General features: G+C 35.2%; 1 protein-coding gene across 2 annotated transcripts in view; it reads left to right on the plus strand.

The window, feature by feature from the left end:
• syne3 (spectrin repeat containing, nuclear envelope family member 3) overlaps positions 1 to 16,539 on the plus strand; it is a 64,710-nt gene that overhangs the window by 31,888 nt on the left and 16,283 nt on the right. Inside the window, exons 9-16 of one of the 2 annotated variants that reach the window (NM_001083014.2) lie at positions 448 to 630; positions 2,431 to 2,574; positions 2,896 to 3,030; positions 6,861 to 7,022; positions 9,957 to 10,129; positions 10,999 to 11,087; positions 12,739 to 13,166; positions 14,723 to 14,881. In NM_001083014.2, the coding sequence (NP_001076483.2) occupies positions 448 to 630; positions 2,431 to 2,574; positions 2,896 to 3,030; positions 6,861 to 7,022; positions 9,957 to 10,129; positions 10,999 to 11,087; positions 12,739 to 13,166; positions 14,723 to 14,881 (1,473 nt within the window). Of the gene's footprint in view, positions 1 to 447; positions 631 to 2,430; positions 2,575 to 2,895; positions 3,031 to 6,860; positions 8,315 to 8,363; positions 9,835 to 9,956; positions 10,130 to 10,998; positions 11,088 to 12,738; positions 13,167 to 14,722; positions 14,882 to 16,539 lie in introns of those variants that run through there. The other variant, XR_015512386.1, reaches the window with a different exon arrangement.

Below are 16,539 nucleotides of genomic sequence, written 5' to 3' on the forward strand. Positions count from 1 at the left end.
ACTCGATGTAACTCTTTATTCATAAACAATTCTGCTGAAAAATGATAGCTTATGGTGCAAAACAACGTAGAACTTATTTATCGTTTTCAGCCCATTTTATTGAGGCTTTCTGAGTTTTTGTTCAATATTTCTGGCTTCCAGTGAATCGCTCTTATATCAGGCTTTTGTTGCGCCGTCATGCAGAGATCTGAACTGTACTAAAGATCAGCTTTTTAACTCTTGACTGTTGTTTGATGTTCTAACATTCTGTATTTTTGACATTTGATTTCCACTTTGTTTCTTAGAAAATAAAGGTTACGGATCCTGTTTATTTTGTGGATGTGATTATATTGTGTTTTAAGCATTTGTAGCGCTTCATCTCGACGGTTTAATTCTGTGTTAGTGCTTTGTTGGCTTTGAAGTGATCGTGTGTGCTCCTTCTTCTGTTTTGTTTTTGTTCTTTTGTAGAAGTTGCTTAAAAACAGCGTGCAGCTCCAGGAGCGCTTGAGTTTGCTCCAGGTGAAGAGTGATCTGCTCAGCGCAGTTTTTGGCCAGGAGAAAGCTGAAGATCTGTTGGGGGAGCTCAGCGGGGATATGAGGAAGAGAGAGTTACTCCACAGCCAGCTCCAGCAGCGCAAGAACCGCCTGCAGGTACACCAACAGCCTCCGCTCGCAATCTGACCGTAAATGCCTGCGATACAGTAACAGACTTTACACCTGCTGTTAGACATGCAGCATGTAGAGTCTTGCATAGTCGTGCATAACAAAAAAAAAATTATCATTTTGATCAGAGCTTGTCTTGTCCAGCTGGAAAAAAAGAGAAGTGTGGAGATGGTTAAGATGTGTGGCTAATAAAATCAACATAGTCTGTAATTGATAGCCCTTTTTTTTTTTTTTTTTTTGTTGTTATTTTGTGTTATTTTGTTTTATTCTATTTAAATTTATTTTGTTTTGTTTTATTTTGTTCTATTTAGTTTTATTTTGTTTTGTTTATTTTATTTTGTTTTCTTTTATTCTGTTTTGTTTTATTTTTATAAGAACAATTGTTATTTTATTTTATTCTATTTCGTTTTATTTTTAGTTTTATTTTATTCTATTCTATTTTGTTTTATTTTATTTTTATTTTATTTTTGTTTTTTTTTGTTTTTTTGTTTCATTTTACTTTATTTTATCCTATTGGTTTTATTTTTTAGTTTTACTTTATTTAGTTTTATTTTATTTTTGTTTTGTTTTATTTTATTCTGTTTTATTTTTATTTTATTTTTCATTTATATTATTATATCATTGTAAAACTATCAAAAACCTTAAATTAGCTTTAAAAAGTGCTCAATTTGTAAAAACTGTATTTTAATTTTATTTATTTTGTGATAAATATCTTTTTTTTTACCTAATTTACCTACCTTTTTAGTATTTTAACCACTTAATTATTAATGTATCATTAAATGTATCATTGCAAGTGATTTACTTGCCAGTGTTTATCACGTTTTTTAAAAAACAAAACAAAAAAAGCTTTTATTTTATTTTTATTTTACACAACAGAATATTTTCCAAGTCCATTCTTATCACATTGGTTAAAAAAGAGAATCCCGGTTTGTTTGCATAAATGTCTGCAAAAACGAAGATAAAATAGTTTTGTTGTTTTTCTACTTTTTAAAATGCAGTCTGTTCATAATTGTTGATATCCCTGCCTCTCCTAAACTACCATCACTTTGAATATTGTGTTTAATGATTTTTCGATACTTTCTTAACCAAAATTTTAATTTTATTGTATTTCTTATTTTATAAATTAATTCTTTTATGCCCACTGATCTGAATCTGTGAATGATCATGTTAAAAGCTTATACAGTTGAAGTCAAAATTATATGCCCTCCTGTGATTTTTTTTATTTATTTTATTTTATTTATTTATTTATTTTCTTTTGCAAATGTTTACCAAATCATGTTTAACAGAGCAAGTAATTTTTCATAGTATTTTCTTTGATATTTTTCTGGATAAAGTCTTATTTGCTTTATTTCGGCAAGAATTAAGGCAGATTTAGATTTTTTAAAAACTATTTTAAGGTCAATATTATTAGCCTACTTAAGCTATATTTTTTCGACTGCCTGCAGAACAAACTACTGTTATACAATAACTTGCCTAATAACCCAGCCTAATTAACCTAAATAAGCCTTTAAATTGTATTTTAATGCTATTTGAATACTAGCGTCTTGCAAAGTCTCTAGTAAAATATTATGTACTGTCATCATGGCAAAGAAAAAAAGAAATCAGTTATTAAAAATGAGTTATTAAAACTATTATGTTTAGAAATGTTTTGAAAAAATCTTCTTTTCGTTAAACAGAAATTGGGGCAAAAAAAAATATAGAGGGGGACTAATAAATCAGCAGGGCAAATAATTCTGACTTCAAGTCTAAATGCTGTCTTCAAACCATGTGCTCATATTTTTCCCTTAGGGTTTAATATCTAAAACAAAGGACTTTTCCAACGCTTACGACTCCATACACACAAAACTATCCTCCATAAAAGACCAGTTCGTCTCCACAGATGGACTCCAACCAGACATTCTAGCCAAGAAGAGCCAGGCCGACCAGCTTCGGGTAAGAAATCAGAGAAAACAGAGGCGCGTAGCTGTTTCTCACTTCAAAAACCTCAAGCTTTTGCACACAGCTTTTTGAATTTCTTTTTAAACAGCTGTTTTGGTTTTAATCTCGGCATGTGGTACGCTATAGACATACAGTGACTTTTGATTAGATCGTCTTTTCGGCACACACTAAAAAGAGTCATGTGAATAATTTAAGCAGCTAGGAGTTAAGTCACGCTGAGCTCAATGTGTTTGCGCTGGTTGATCAGAGGGGCTTGTCCAGGTGGGACTCGCTGGTGGCTGTCTGCATGTAAAATGAGTTTGCATCTCTCTGCAGGTCATTAGAAAGGACTTGGAGGAGTGCGAAGCCCATATCATAGCTCTGGAGACGCTGGTGTCATCCAACCCTACAAACAGGACCAAGTTTGAGCGTCTGTATGCTGACTGGAGACTGCTTTATAAGGCGCTTCGGGTAAGATTGGTTCCGCTTGAGGTTGTTTAAGTTTCTCAGCTGTGGTTGTACGTTTTCACCCCCCTGGAAAAAGGCATTGATTAGTAACTCTAATGTACTTTTTTAATGTCTGGAGATCATTTGAAGTGTGTTTGTGCTGTACATTTCTGTACATTGGTAGCAGACTGCAATAAAGTAGTTTTGTTTTCTGTCATCTACTTTTTAAGAAGTCATTTGCTAGTTTTCAATGCAAGTGAAAGTTGAAGTTATTAGCCCTCCAGATTTATAAGCTGGGAGGACATGCAAACTCCACACAGAAACGCCAGTTGACCCAGCCAAAGCTCGAACCAGCGACCTTCTTGCTGTGAGGTGACAGCACTACCTACTGCGCCACTGTGTTGCCCAAAAATCAAATTAATTTTATGAAACTACTAGTATGAGCGTATTTTGTCATTATGCTACAGAAGATAAATATAGTATTTAATAGTTATAAAACAACACATTTTATTCCCATTGGATTGCAACCCCTGGGGTCTTATTACATTAGATTAAAGACACTGCAATAGTGAGATGCAGCAGATTGATTTCATAGATCTTTCTGACACCTTTACGACACTCGCATCCAATAAAATTGAAAACAGGCCACGAATGAACATGGCGGATGATCAGCAAGTGGTCTTCTCCAAAATTAAACAAAGGTTAGACTTAGGCCTATTGCTGTTTGTGCGCTGTTTTGTGTTTGTATATTTATAACCACCTCGGCGGATACCTGGTCCTGTCATACCACCCATCTGCATATTTTGCAGGTCTGTGCTGTTTTAACATGTCCTGATTTAGATAACCAGCACATTGGAAGAGTGCTCCAAGAAGGATTTGGGTTCAGATCGACATACTTCCTACATAGTGTTCACTGCTCTGTACCCCTTCGACAAGGGGAAATCAGCTAAACTTGAAGTTTATTTCTCTTTCAAAAAACGATTTTCACCGCACTATTTGCGCTGTTCTCAGATGAAACGTATTACTTTAACTCCTAAGTGTGATGGATTATTTAACCCCAATCATCCCATTTGCATAAAAGAATAATGTCACACATTTTTATACCTTTTGCATTCAACACACTCACATGTCCTGTAATATCCACTTTGCGACTATATGTAAATTGTGGGATTTTTTGCTTTTAAGTAAACACCATAAAACTTTCCATATCAGGATATTTATCTTACTATTAAAAAACCAACAAGACCATGTCAACTGACTGAAATGTGCAATTAAGGTGCAGTTAAAGGTGCAGTAGGTGATCTGCCAAAGTTCTATCCGTTAGCATAACAGCTTTGAAAACACAATCCCTCCCCTAACATCCAAAGCCATGCCTTCTGAAATCACCAACGCACACATTAAAGATGACATAGACCCACTAGATCAGGGGTTCCCAAACTTTTCAGCCCGCGACCCCCAAAACAACAATGCCAGTGACTTGCGACCCTCAATATCTTCTGAAGTGGTTATAAATACAGAAACCTTGTATGCAATGGCGCACACACACCAATAGACCCAAGTCTATTCTTTGTAGAATTTTTTTAAAATATATGTCAGCGCTGTAAATGTGCCAGAAAGCTTAATCTGGTATTTTAAAATCAATCTGCTGCATCTGATGCTATTACTGTGTCTTTAATATAATGCAATTACCCCAGTGATCGCAATCCAAAACAACTAGTAGTTATAATCTAACATAGTAACTATATACAGTAGTAATTCTTAAATATAACGACAATTTTTTTCTTTTCAGTAGGTTATAGATAAAATATGGTCATTCTTATGGTTTAATAAAAATAAATAGATTTTTGGAGATCCCCAGGCGACCCCCCTCATTCACCAGTTAGAAAACTTTATAGTACCTTATAATACTTCAAATCAAATGAAAAACTGTATTATATTTAGCATGTTTTTAGTCAGAATCATACCTGCCAACACTCTTCCCAGATGTCTCCCGTATTTCACACCCATCTCTTGTTTTGTTCTGTCTCCTGGAAAACTCCCAGTCCTCAGCTTTTTGGTACAGTCCCCGGATCGCCAGAGGATCGCGCTGGTTGCTGGTTTCAATCTCTCACACCCTTTTTCCTAAAGCATCTACTGTATGCTTAGTGATTGACTAGCGGGAAGCAGGAATTACATTTATTACTTAGCGACACTTACATGCTATTTCAGAACGAATATTCAGGTTGTCATTGTTCAAAAATAAACCAATTTAAAACCAACTTTGCCTTAGTAAAGCAGGCTAGGCGGAATAGCGTTTTTCTTGATGTTAAATTAAATAAAAATCTACATTATCGATGCTGTAAAAGGACCCTTACGAACCTGAAAATAATTAAATCGATCTTTCACCACAAGATTTCAGTGGCTAAACAACACTTCTGTGCATATAACCCATTCATAACACAACAAAATCTACATCAGCTTTGCATGACTAAAAGAGTTTTAAAACAGAACATTACCTGTCTAAAAGAAGACTTCAGCCATGGTGTTATCATTCCTCCAGCGTGCAAGATAGTTTGGGCTACTTATCAGAATTATGGCAATTATCAGCCCGACAATATTTAATTGGATGAACATTTTTTAGTTTTATACCTTACCCTGAATAAAAAAAAATAGATTTAGGTCATTTACTTTAATCATTACTATTGTAATGTGAAGAAACGTTCAACCAGCACAACACAAAATGAAGACAATCACTTACTCCACCTTTAAGCATTGTCCAATGTAAGGGAGGGGGATCATGAGGAAATAAACATTTCTCATAATCTTGCTCACATTCACATGGTTCTAAACTATTCACAAAACAAGATATTCTGAAAAAATCAGCAAAAAATCTGCCATTTGCATCCATATTAGGAACATAAAACACTATGGAAGTCAACAGCTGTTTTTTTCCAGCATTATCAAGACACCTAACTGAAAACAAACAGGAAGTTCGTTTTCAGATTTCAATTAAAGATTATAAGGGCAAACTATTTTATTTTTGTTAATTACACGCACCGATGAATTGTGCACCACAACAAAATCACCTGCTTTGATTTAATTTGTGCTTTAAAATAGTTTTAGTGGAGAATAAGATGCACTTGTTTTAGATTTCAAATCATTCTTCTCAGACTCGATCCAATAACAGATATTAATCTATCATAGTATCCATCTGTCATCAGTGGATTCATTCATCACCTCTACAGTTGAAAAAGAAAATTGTAAGAATGTGATTTTGATAACTATTACATGAGCTCAGAGACGTCTATAAAAATAACACACAGCCTGGAGAAAGACTTATTACAGTAATTGCTACAACTTCAGCTTGTAAGTTAGGAGTGTTCATACTGTAAGTAAAAGTGCGATTGCAAAAAGAAGTTTTTATAAAGCCAATTCATTTTCTTTTTTGTTGTGCTTATTCTTTATATTTCTAATACTTTTTTGCATTGCTAATTGACAGATATGTGAAATGCCTAATAATGAGGGGAGGCTGCATATCTTTTGCCTAGCCTCTTCAAAAATGCCTAACTTCACAAGTGATTCTGATTTAACCCTGAAGATCTGTGGAAACCGCTGAGATCACACCCTGGTTTCCATACCTCCTGCTGTGTGTTGGATCATGATAGTGATGAAGAAGATGACTATGAAGGCCTTGATCAAACCTCCTCGCTTCACTTTTAATGCACACTTTTGCCCCGAAGATTTTTATTTTATTATTTTCCCAATTTTTTCGAAAGAGATGCCAAAAAAAAACTATTGCAGCTTCTCACGGCTGTTTTTTAGGCTTGTTATAAACTTCATGTTTGTTTAGATCCATGTGGTTTTGTTCCTACCAGATGAAGGTGAACGAAAGCGAGGAGAACATCGGAGAGCATGAGAGCTTTCATGAAAACATTCTGAACATGGAGAAGTGGTTAATGATCATGAAGCAGAAGTTGGATTCGTTTCGTGGATCAGAGGGAGAATGGAGCATTGACAACCGCCAGCATGAGGCTGAGGTACTGAACATATAATGTCAATGATAAAATACATGAACTAAAAAACCTTCTCAAAGTTTTATACAATCTGTGAAGGATCACTGCGGTATCATAGTATGGGTTTCTTAATTATAGAATAATGTTGATCTATTATTGATTTATAAAGCTAAACATGTACGAAAAGGCGTTTTGTTATAAAGCATAGCATTCCAAATCAAGTTCAACACTTTAAAAAGCTTTAAAAGTAAAAATGACCATGATCGCCTTGATCAAACCTTCTAGCTTAAATCCCTTTTTCAATTTGATCTAATTAAATTTCTACTTTAATCCTTAAACAGGCAAGAGTTAATCCTTAAACAAATTTTATATCGTCTTTACCCAAGTAAAACATATCCAAAGGAATATTTCAGATATGTAATTTATTTAGGATTTAAAGAGTTCCATCTTTCTGGGTTTCTATTGTGTCATTTTTTTAAGGACCAAGTCATTATTAAGTTTATAAACACTAACTGGTCACTTTATTAGGTACACCCTTCCAACTGCTTGTTAACGCAAATTTTAAAATGGCCAATCACATTGCAGCAACTCTGCATTTAGGCAAGTAGACATAAGCCCCTTTCACACAGTGATACCGGTAAATATCTGGAAAATTTCCGGAAAGACTTTACCGGTATATTGAAAAAAGCGCTGTTCACACAGGCGAGGACGTTACAGAAATTTTCCGGAAAAGAGCATTCACACATCCATTCCAAAATACCGGTAAATTCTGACATCATTCACCACAAATGAGCTTTAAACGGCTGCGCTTGTGTTTGCAAACATTTGACTAAATTAAAAACTCTGTGGATGATCAATATTGTGAACAACTTTCGCAGGATCACTTTCGCATGTCGAGATGTTCATAATATGTGCGTGTGCAGGCGCTAACTGGCTGTTTCACAAGCACACGCAAAGCTTGAAGGTAAACAAACAACGGCTTATCATAAGCATCTCATCGATGATTATTTACACAGTTGGCATTAAGAAGAACATATAAACGTGATCGGACTAACTTCTAGCAGCTAAATGTGTCTGGAAAAATATTCAAAGGCTTTTATCCTCACAAACCGCGCGGACGTAAATGCGTCTGACTGTTGTGATTAACTAAAGCAGACGTCTCACGTCAGCACGTTCTAGACGTGCACGCGCTTATTACGGTAATCTTCCTTCTGCATTCACACAGCGCAGCATTCCGGCAAATTGCCGGTAATGTTACAACTTCTCTTTCCGGAAAATAGCCAGAACGAGTTTACCGGTATTTTCAAAAAGGACCTGTTCACACATACAACCTTTCCGGAAAATTGCCGGCAATTTTCCGGAAAGGTCTGTATGTGTGAAAGGGGCTAATGTCAAGACAATCTGCTGCAGTTGAAACCGACCATCAGAATGAGGAAAAAGGGTGATTTAAGTGACTTTGAACATGGCATAGATGTTGGTGCCAGATGTGCTGGTCTGAGTATTTCAGAAACTGCTGATCTACTTGAATTTTCATGTAGAACCATCACTAGGGTTTATAGAGAATGGTCCAAAAAAGAGAAAATATCTAGTAAACGACAGTTCTGTGGGCACAAATGCCTTGTTGATGCCAGAGGTCAGAGGAGAATGGCCAGAGTGGTTGGAGCTGACAAAAAGGCAACAGTAACTCGAATAACCACTCGTTACAATGGAGGTATGCAGAAGAGCATCTCTGAACACACAACACGTCAAACCTTGAGGCGGATGGGCTACAACAGCAGAAGACCACACCGGGCTTGTGCCACACCTGTCAGCTAAGAACAGGAAACCTAGGCTACAATTTTCTGATTCTAGGCCATCTTCTGATGGCCACTTTCAGCAGAATAACACACCATGTCATAAAGCGTGAATTATCTCAGACTGGTTTCTTGAACATGACAATCAGTTCTCTGTACTCACCGGCCTCTACAGTCACCAGAACTCATTTCAATAGAGCACCTTTGGGATGTGGTGGAACAGGAGATTCACATTAGGGATGTGCAGCAAACAAATCTACAGCAACTGTGTGATGCTATCATGTCAATATGGACCAAAATCTCTGAGAAATATTTTCAGTACCTTGTTGAATCTGCGCCACGAAGGATTAAGGCAGTTCTAAAGGCAAAAATGGGGTCCAACCTGGTACTAGTAATGTGTACCTAATAAAGTGGACGGTGAGTATATATGTTTACGGTCATCAAGTCAAAAATTTTTAAAAGTTCCCAGATCAAAGTTAAAGAAAAAGAGAGTGCGGGCTTTTGCTATTGTGGCCTCCAAATTGTGGATTAGTCTACCTCTTTCTATTAGAAAAATGTCTACAGAATCCGTGTTTGAGGGGAAATTTAAGCTTCAGCTTTTTGAAAAGGCTTTTAATACCTCAGTTATTGGAGTTTGCTCTTTTTCTTTTATGTGTTTCATGCATTATATGTTGTTTTATTTATTTGATCATATCTGATCATTTTCATACAATTTGTGTACAGCCCAATGGTCAATGACTGTTGTTAAATCGTCTCATATAAATAAAGTACTATTATTTCTTTTTTATTATTTGCAATTGCAACTTAAGTTTTTTATTCTGACTTTCCCTCTTATTTTAAAACTTGACAAACATATTTAATTATTAATTTTAAACAGTGTCAACAGCAGATATCATCTAAAAAAGTTTTTAAAAATTTTTAATTACTGTTACAAGTAAAAATAAATGTTAATTGTTAATGTATACTTTTTGTCCTAAATCATTTTATTAATTTTTTTTTCACTATTTTATTAAGAGATAAATAAAGTTTATACTGAGGGCTTTAAAAAAAAAAGAAGAAAAAAGTATGCCATATTTTTTGTCATGTCACATAATCAAAGGAATGCTTGCCTGTGCATTGCATTATTTGAGATTCTGCCTTGCATATAACTGTGTTTGTCCTCTAGAGGGCGCTAGGAGAGTTTCCAGAGAAGGAACTTCAGCTTCATCAGACAGAGGCTCAGGGTCATACTGTGCTGGCCAAAACCTCGGAAGAAGGCAAAGTGCACATTCTGCAAGACCTCAAACGTCTCCGAGAGTCCTGGATGTCCCTCCACACGCTCAGTCTCAATCTGTACAGGTTAGGAGATGAAGTAATTTCTTTTACAGAGGTTGTTGTTGGGATTCAGTGGAGATAAACTGTGACTCAAGTGTAATTAAGATATACATTTACCAAACCCGTTGAACAAATCTCGTTCCAAGAGACATATTTCACATTGAGTTTAGATTGATTGCTCTGTAAATCATTGCTGTGTTTACAAGGATTTTTTTAAGCTGTGTCAAACATGTTTAAGCTGTGACTTTCTAAAAAAAAGTAAAATAAAAATCCATTGTAAAAACCAAGCAGTTTTTTGTTGGTCATCTAAACATGGACATCTTGGTTAAAACAAGGGCTGTCAGTGAAATCTTATAGATGTCCAATTATAGTCAATAAATAGACTAGTCATCAAATAGACAGATCAGATGAACTTCACAATTGTAGTCATTCTGTTATTTCTGTTTGATGACTAAACAGACTAAAAAGATTAGACATCTATTACAAACACACAAAAAAAGTGCTTGCTGGGAAGTGAACAAAGTATCAAGATCATGCTGACACACTCTGGAACTTCATTAAAAATAAATATAGTTTGACTCCTAACATTGAGATCAAAAAGAATACAAGGCAAATTCGTTTTTTCCAAAACTTTGCACTACACAACATTTTGTTTTCTTCAGTCATTTCTGTGTAGACCAGTCATTATTTATTACTACAGTCTGAATCTGTGGGCAGAGTGACATAGCTTCTGTTGGGGTGGAGTTTAGTAACACTATTACATGAAAAATTATCACAAGTCAAAGAAGATATTTCTGTGCATGAGCCTTTAATTTAAGAACTTTTGAATTTGGTATAAAGTTTTAAATTTATTTTTTGACAACACATTTATTGTTTTCGCCATACCTTGTTAGGCTTCTTCAGACCACTGAGTTCCAGGACAGATGGGCAGACGGGCATCAGCAGGGATTATCTTCAGACTTTGAGGAGGGATTCATCACAGGTAGACTTCTGCTGTATCTGCGGTATCAAATGTTCTTTAATTCCTAAAGCTTTTATCAGAGTATACAGTATTATCACTGTGTTGATCTAAGCTGCAAAAAAAGGTTGTTTTTTCAGGGTTCAACATGTTCAGAGTAAACAAATCTTTCAACCAATTTGAAGTTTATTACAAAGTGAAATCGGTAACACTGTACAATAAACCCTTTTCACATTTCTGGGTTTCTCAGCAGCGGAAGTTGTCGTAGTTGGGTAAATGTGGAGTGCAGTGAATGGGAGAGTACATTAAATATTTTTTTTACAATCTATTTGTTGAAATAATAAAAGAAAAAGTCCATGATGCTGTTATTAAGACTTTTAGAACAAGGAGACAAATAGTGTGAGACTGTTGACGGCAGCCAGAGGAGAAAATTACGTCAAATTTACTCTCAGCCCCATGGACACCGCATTACAAACACCTCGCATAAGCGATAATTTGTTTTGTTTTTTGTAACAAGGTGTCCGCGGGGTCTTGAAAAGTAATAAACATCGATAAAATAATTCAGAGAGATTTAAGGCCTTTAAAAAGTATTAAAAAGTCTTACATTCTATTTTACATGGTCTTAAATTTTGGATTGTACAATGTCAACATTGCTTCATTTAATGTAGCAATCAAGGCAGCGTCATTATTCCTGCTATTCTAAAGTTCCTTTAAGGCAAGTGACTTCGCGCAGCCTTTTTTGAAATGTCTCATGGGCAGTATGCTCGGGCATTCTGTTTGATTGGATAAACATCAAATTCTTCAAAATTGCTCGCTAGTCTCTTTAGTTTAGTTTCTAAACGTTTAAATCGCACGAAAAATTTTCACCGAATGTTGATTGCAACCAAAGAAATCCATATATGCTAAGAAAACAAATCTAATTTGTTTACAAATGAAGTTATGTGTAATAAAATCAAGTGACACTGGGAAAAAGTATTGAATACATGATGAAGATGAGCTGTAGAAAGGCAATATAACCCAGACAGCAGCTGAATTCTCTTAGTAGTTAGAAAGCAACATTCGTCTTGCCCTTCGCCATTGTAAATTAATATTAGCTGCTTCAGTCCAACATCTACATTAGCAGGATGATGAAGATGAAACCAAAGTGGACATTTCAGCAAGACAATGATCCAAAACACAACCAAGGAAACTCTCAAATGCTTTCAGAGAAAGAAAATCAAGCTGTAGAATGGCCTAGCCAATCACCTGATGTAAATTCAATAGAGAATACAAAATAATGATCGAATTTAATAGACGAGACCCATAGAACCATCAAGATTTTTACAATTTGTTGAAGTCTGTAAAAAACTCACATCTGAACAATTCATGTGACTTCATTCTCCATATGAGTGGCATCTTTAAGCTGCCATCACCAAAAAAAAGCCTTTTATATAGAGTATTAAATACATTTCAGTAGTTCAGCACTTTCTCCTTGTGTCATTCCATTGTTATTACACATAACTCATTTGTTTTGTTTTATTTTTATGTTTGTTTTGTTTGGGTTTTTACCAAAATCTGGTTTAATTCCATGTCAACAGCTCCTTTAGAAATATTCCCAGGAAAAAACATGACATGAAAACATGTTCAAAACTTATTTCCCCCACTGTATTTAATATAGACATATGTCTAATCACAGGTGATAAAAGACCAGATCCGCTTCTGAGATTCCATCATGAAGCAGAATCAACGGGTCTTCAAGAGCTGGAGAGAAGCACGGAAGCAGACCAGGATCTAATTCCAGCCATTGTCCTCGGAAGCATCCCAAGTCCTAGAGATTCAGAAGTCTGGAGAAGAGAGAGAAGTGTCCTCGACCAGTCTTTGGATGATGAGGTGGATGCAGTCACGTCTGGAGTTAACCGTACTGTAAACAGAAAGAAAATGCAGATGGAGATGAAGGGGGGAGGTGACTTGGTCGGGAGTGCTGGTTGGACTGGGGATTGGGTTACAGAACACATGACTAGTTCTGGTATTGATGAACTGGACATGCATGGCAGATATGAAACAGAGCCTGAAGTTGCACAGAAAAGGATGAAGCCATCACAGATCAGACATGATGACACACTGGTGAGAATGATCAGAATATGTTTATGACTTTTTTACTGGGCGGGCATAAAGACATAATTCACCCTTAAATGAAACTTTACTCAAAATTTATTCGACCTCAAGATGTTTTTTTTACAAACCTTTCTTGTGTTGAACACAAAAGAGGATATTTTGAAGAATGTTGTAGTCACTGATGTCTATAGTAGAAATAAACACTTTCCAATATTTTTTTAAAATATCGTCTCTTGATAAAATAAAAATTGTTAAACGCTTTTATAGACGTGTATCAAAATAACAAATTGGAGTTTTAATTTTATGTTAATTAAGTAGGGAAAAAATTATTATTTTAAAGTGGATTTGTACTGTAATATACTATAAAGAGAAAAACTTTAAAGTTAATTTCAAACCAAATACAGAAAAAAGAGTCTTATCAAAAGACTTGCAACCCAAGAATATGTTACTGTAGCTTATTACAGGTAGAAATAAAAGTAGACCCTGTATTTTGTTGGTAGATCGAAGTAGACCCAAATCTTCTGTACTTGTTTTGTAAAATAAAAACAAGTCTTAGGATCTATGCATATACAGTATAATAATAAGTAGTTAATGCAGTTGAAGTCAGAATTATTACCCCCCTGTTTATTTTTTTCCGCAATTTCTGTTTAACAGAGAGCAGATTTTTTTCAACACATTTCTAAACATAATAGTTTTAATAGCTCATTTCCAATAACGGATTTATTTTATCTTTGTCATGATGACAGTAAATAATATTTGACTAGATATTTTTCAAGACACTTCTATACAGCTTAAAAAGACATTTAAAGGCTTAACTAGGTTAATTAGGTTAACTGGGCAGGTTAAGGTATTTATTAGGCAAGTTATTGTATAACGATGGTTTGTTCTGTAGACTATCGAAAAAATATATAGCTTAAAGGGACTAATAATTTTGTCTTTAAATAGTGTTAAAAAAATTTAAAACTGCTTTTATTCTTGCTGAAATAAAACAAATAAGACTTTCTTGAGAAGAAAAAATATTATCAGACACACTGTGAAATTTTCTTGCTCCGTTAAACATCATTTGGGAAATATTTAAAAAAGAAAAATAAATTCAAAGAGGGGCTAATAGTTCTGACTTCAACTGTATGTCACCAATCAGTATTTTAGTGCACTGTAAAACAAACTTTTATAGACATGTCAAAGAATACCTAAGTGTAATTTCATCCTCAGTTGTCATCAAAGTGTACCAAATTGTGATTTTAATTTAATGGTAAATAAATAGGAAAAAAACGAATCATTTTAAATTTGTAAATTTGACAAATTTTAAATTTGTAAATATGTACGAATCATTTTAAATTAAAATTTGGATTTGTACTGTAATTTACTACTAAGAGAAAAACTTTTAAGGTCATTTCAGACCAAATACATAAAAAAAGAAGTGAAAATTCATCAAAAGACTTGGAAAAACATCAAAATAATTTTTTTAGCTAGATCACCCAGCCCTGAAGCCACTATTAAGCGAGCGATACCTTAGCTGCAATCATAATCGGACAGAGGGATGTTTCTTTTCATTCCTCCCGCAGACGGGTTCTCAGGGGCCCCGACGTCCTGCTGATACGGAGGCCCAGAGGAGCCAGTTTGAAGCGTGGCTTCACAAGCAAAACGACAAACTCACAGGAATTTTGAGCAACCAAAGATCCCTGAGCGCTAAAGAACTGAGGATAAGACAGAATACACTCAAGGTTGGTGGTGTTTGTTACATTTTTTTTTATTTTTTGCTTTCTTTTTTATCTGTTTTTGATTAAAGTTTCATGTCGAGTCCAAAATATCAAAAAGTGTTAGCGTAGAAAACAATCTTTGATAGCTTTGATATCTTATTCAACAAAGCGCAGTGTGATGTTTTACTTTGGTCACACTCAGAACATGCTGGATCATTTTTCAGTATATGAAGACGCATGTCTGTGTGAATCTGGTGTGTAGAGTGCCATACGTACCTTTACATCAGTGCAGTTGCTGATCTGTGAAGCTCTTTTGAAGGCCGGGCTCAGGTTTTTTACCTCAGGCTTTGAGAAATTCAAGCTTTACAACTACCTAGAATCTGTCACATCTGATGATAGCTGAGCTGACAGACTCGGCGTCATGCTGTTTTTTTGTTCAGTCACAGCTTCACAGCTCAGATTTGAGAAAGCTTTTAAACGGCGGTTCATATGCGGTCTTCCTGTTGAATATGCCATGCAGATAGAGCTGTTCCGAAAAAGACTTGTTTTTAAATTGTTTTTTAAAAGAGATAGTGGGCTCTATTTTAACCATCTAGGGACAAAGTCTGAAGCGCATGGTGCAAAAGCATTAAGGCTGTGTCCAAATCTACTTTGCTTTTTTTAATATGAATAAATAACCTTTGTGCCCTGGCGCATGGTCTAACAGGGTTGTGCTTATTCTAGTAATGAGTTATGGGTGTGTTTTGAGCATAACGAGCGTTAAACCAATCAGTGTCTCCTCCCATTCCTTTTAAGAGTTAGATGCATTGCGGCATGGTGCATTTGCTATTTACATGGCAGACTTTTGTAAGTGGAAAAACTGATCGTTTTACTAGCAAGAAAACAGTTAAACAGGCCATCTGCAGCAAGGATAAAGAACGAGCCTCCTTCATTTGGCCTCTTTACTTTCTCTTTACTTTTACTCTTTACTTCTTTACTTTCATGGATAAGGAAACGATGTTGTACACACTCAACTGAAGACATCTATTAGCCTGCATACAGTATTGTAACAACTACTTTTTTTTGAAGTTACGTTAAAGAAATTGAGAGACCACAAAACAACTTTCAGAGATTCATGTGTATTTAGAAATGTATATGACAGCAGGTATGAATAATTATTGTTACACACTGGGGATATGAAATGATCAGCAGTCAACTCATTAATGATCACTATTAGACAGAAATAAGCATTCGATAAGTGTCTTTCTCATTGAATCTAGTATTTATAGCAATCCAAAAAAGATACCAACAGTCCTTAAGTGAATCACATGAAAGATCAAGTTCAGCAAACAGTTCATCAATGGCTGGCCACAGAATCAGTAGGAAAGTGGATGGAAAAAGTCTGTGGATATGAGGATGGATTGTCCAGGTCCTGTTTTGATGACTTAAAGTGGATACCAAAAACCCTCTGCATATAAACAAACATACAATCAAAACCTTGCCAACCCTACACAAAACATATGTACAAAACCGAAATATATACAAAAAACAGGCCTACTTACATCTGAGATATAAGAACAAAAATGTTCCTCAAATAAGGGCATCAACAAACAACAGCGCAGTGAAGAAGCCTTTCCATGTGCTAGGCACCATACTTCCTGCCTACTGCTTCTTCACTACCTCCTTTTAAGCAGATTGGAGAC

The sequence above is a fragment of the Danio rerio genome, chromosome 17, assembly GCF_052040795.2.
Source record: "Danio rerio strain M-AB ecotype USA chromosome 17, GRCz13ab, whole genome shotgun sequence".
Lineage (NCBI taxonomy): Eukaryota > Metazoa > Chordata > Actinopteri > Cypriniformes > Danionidae > Danio > Danio rerio.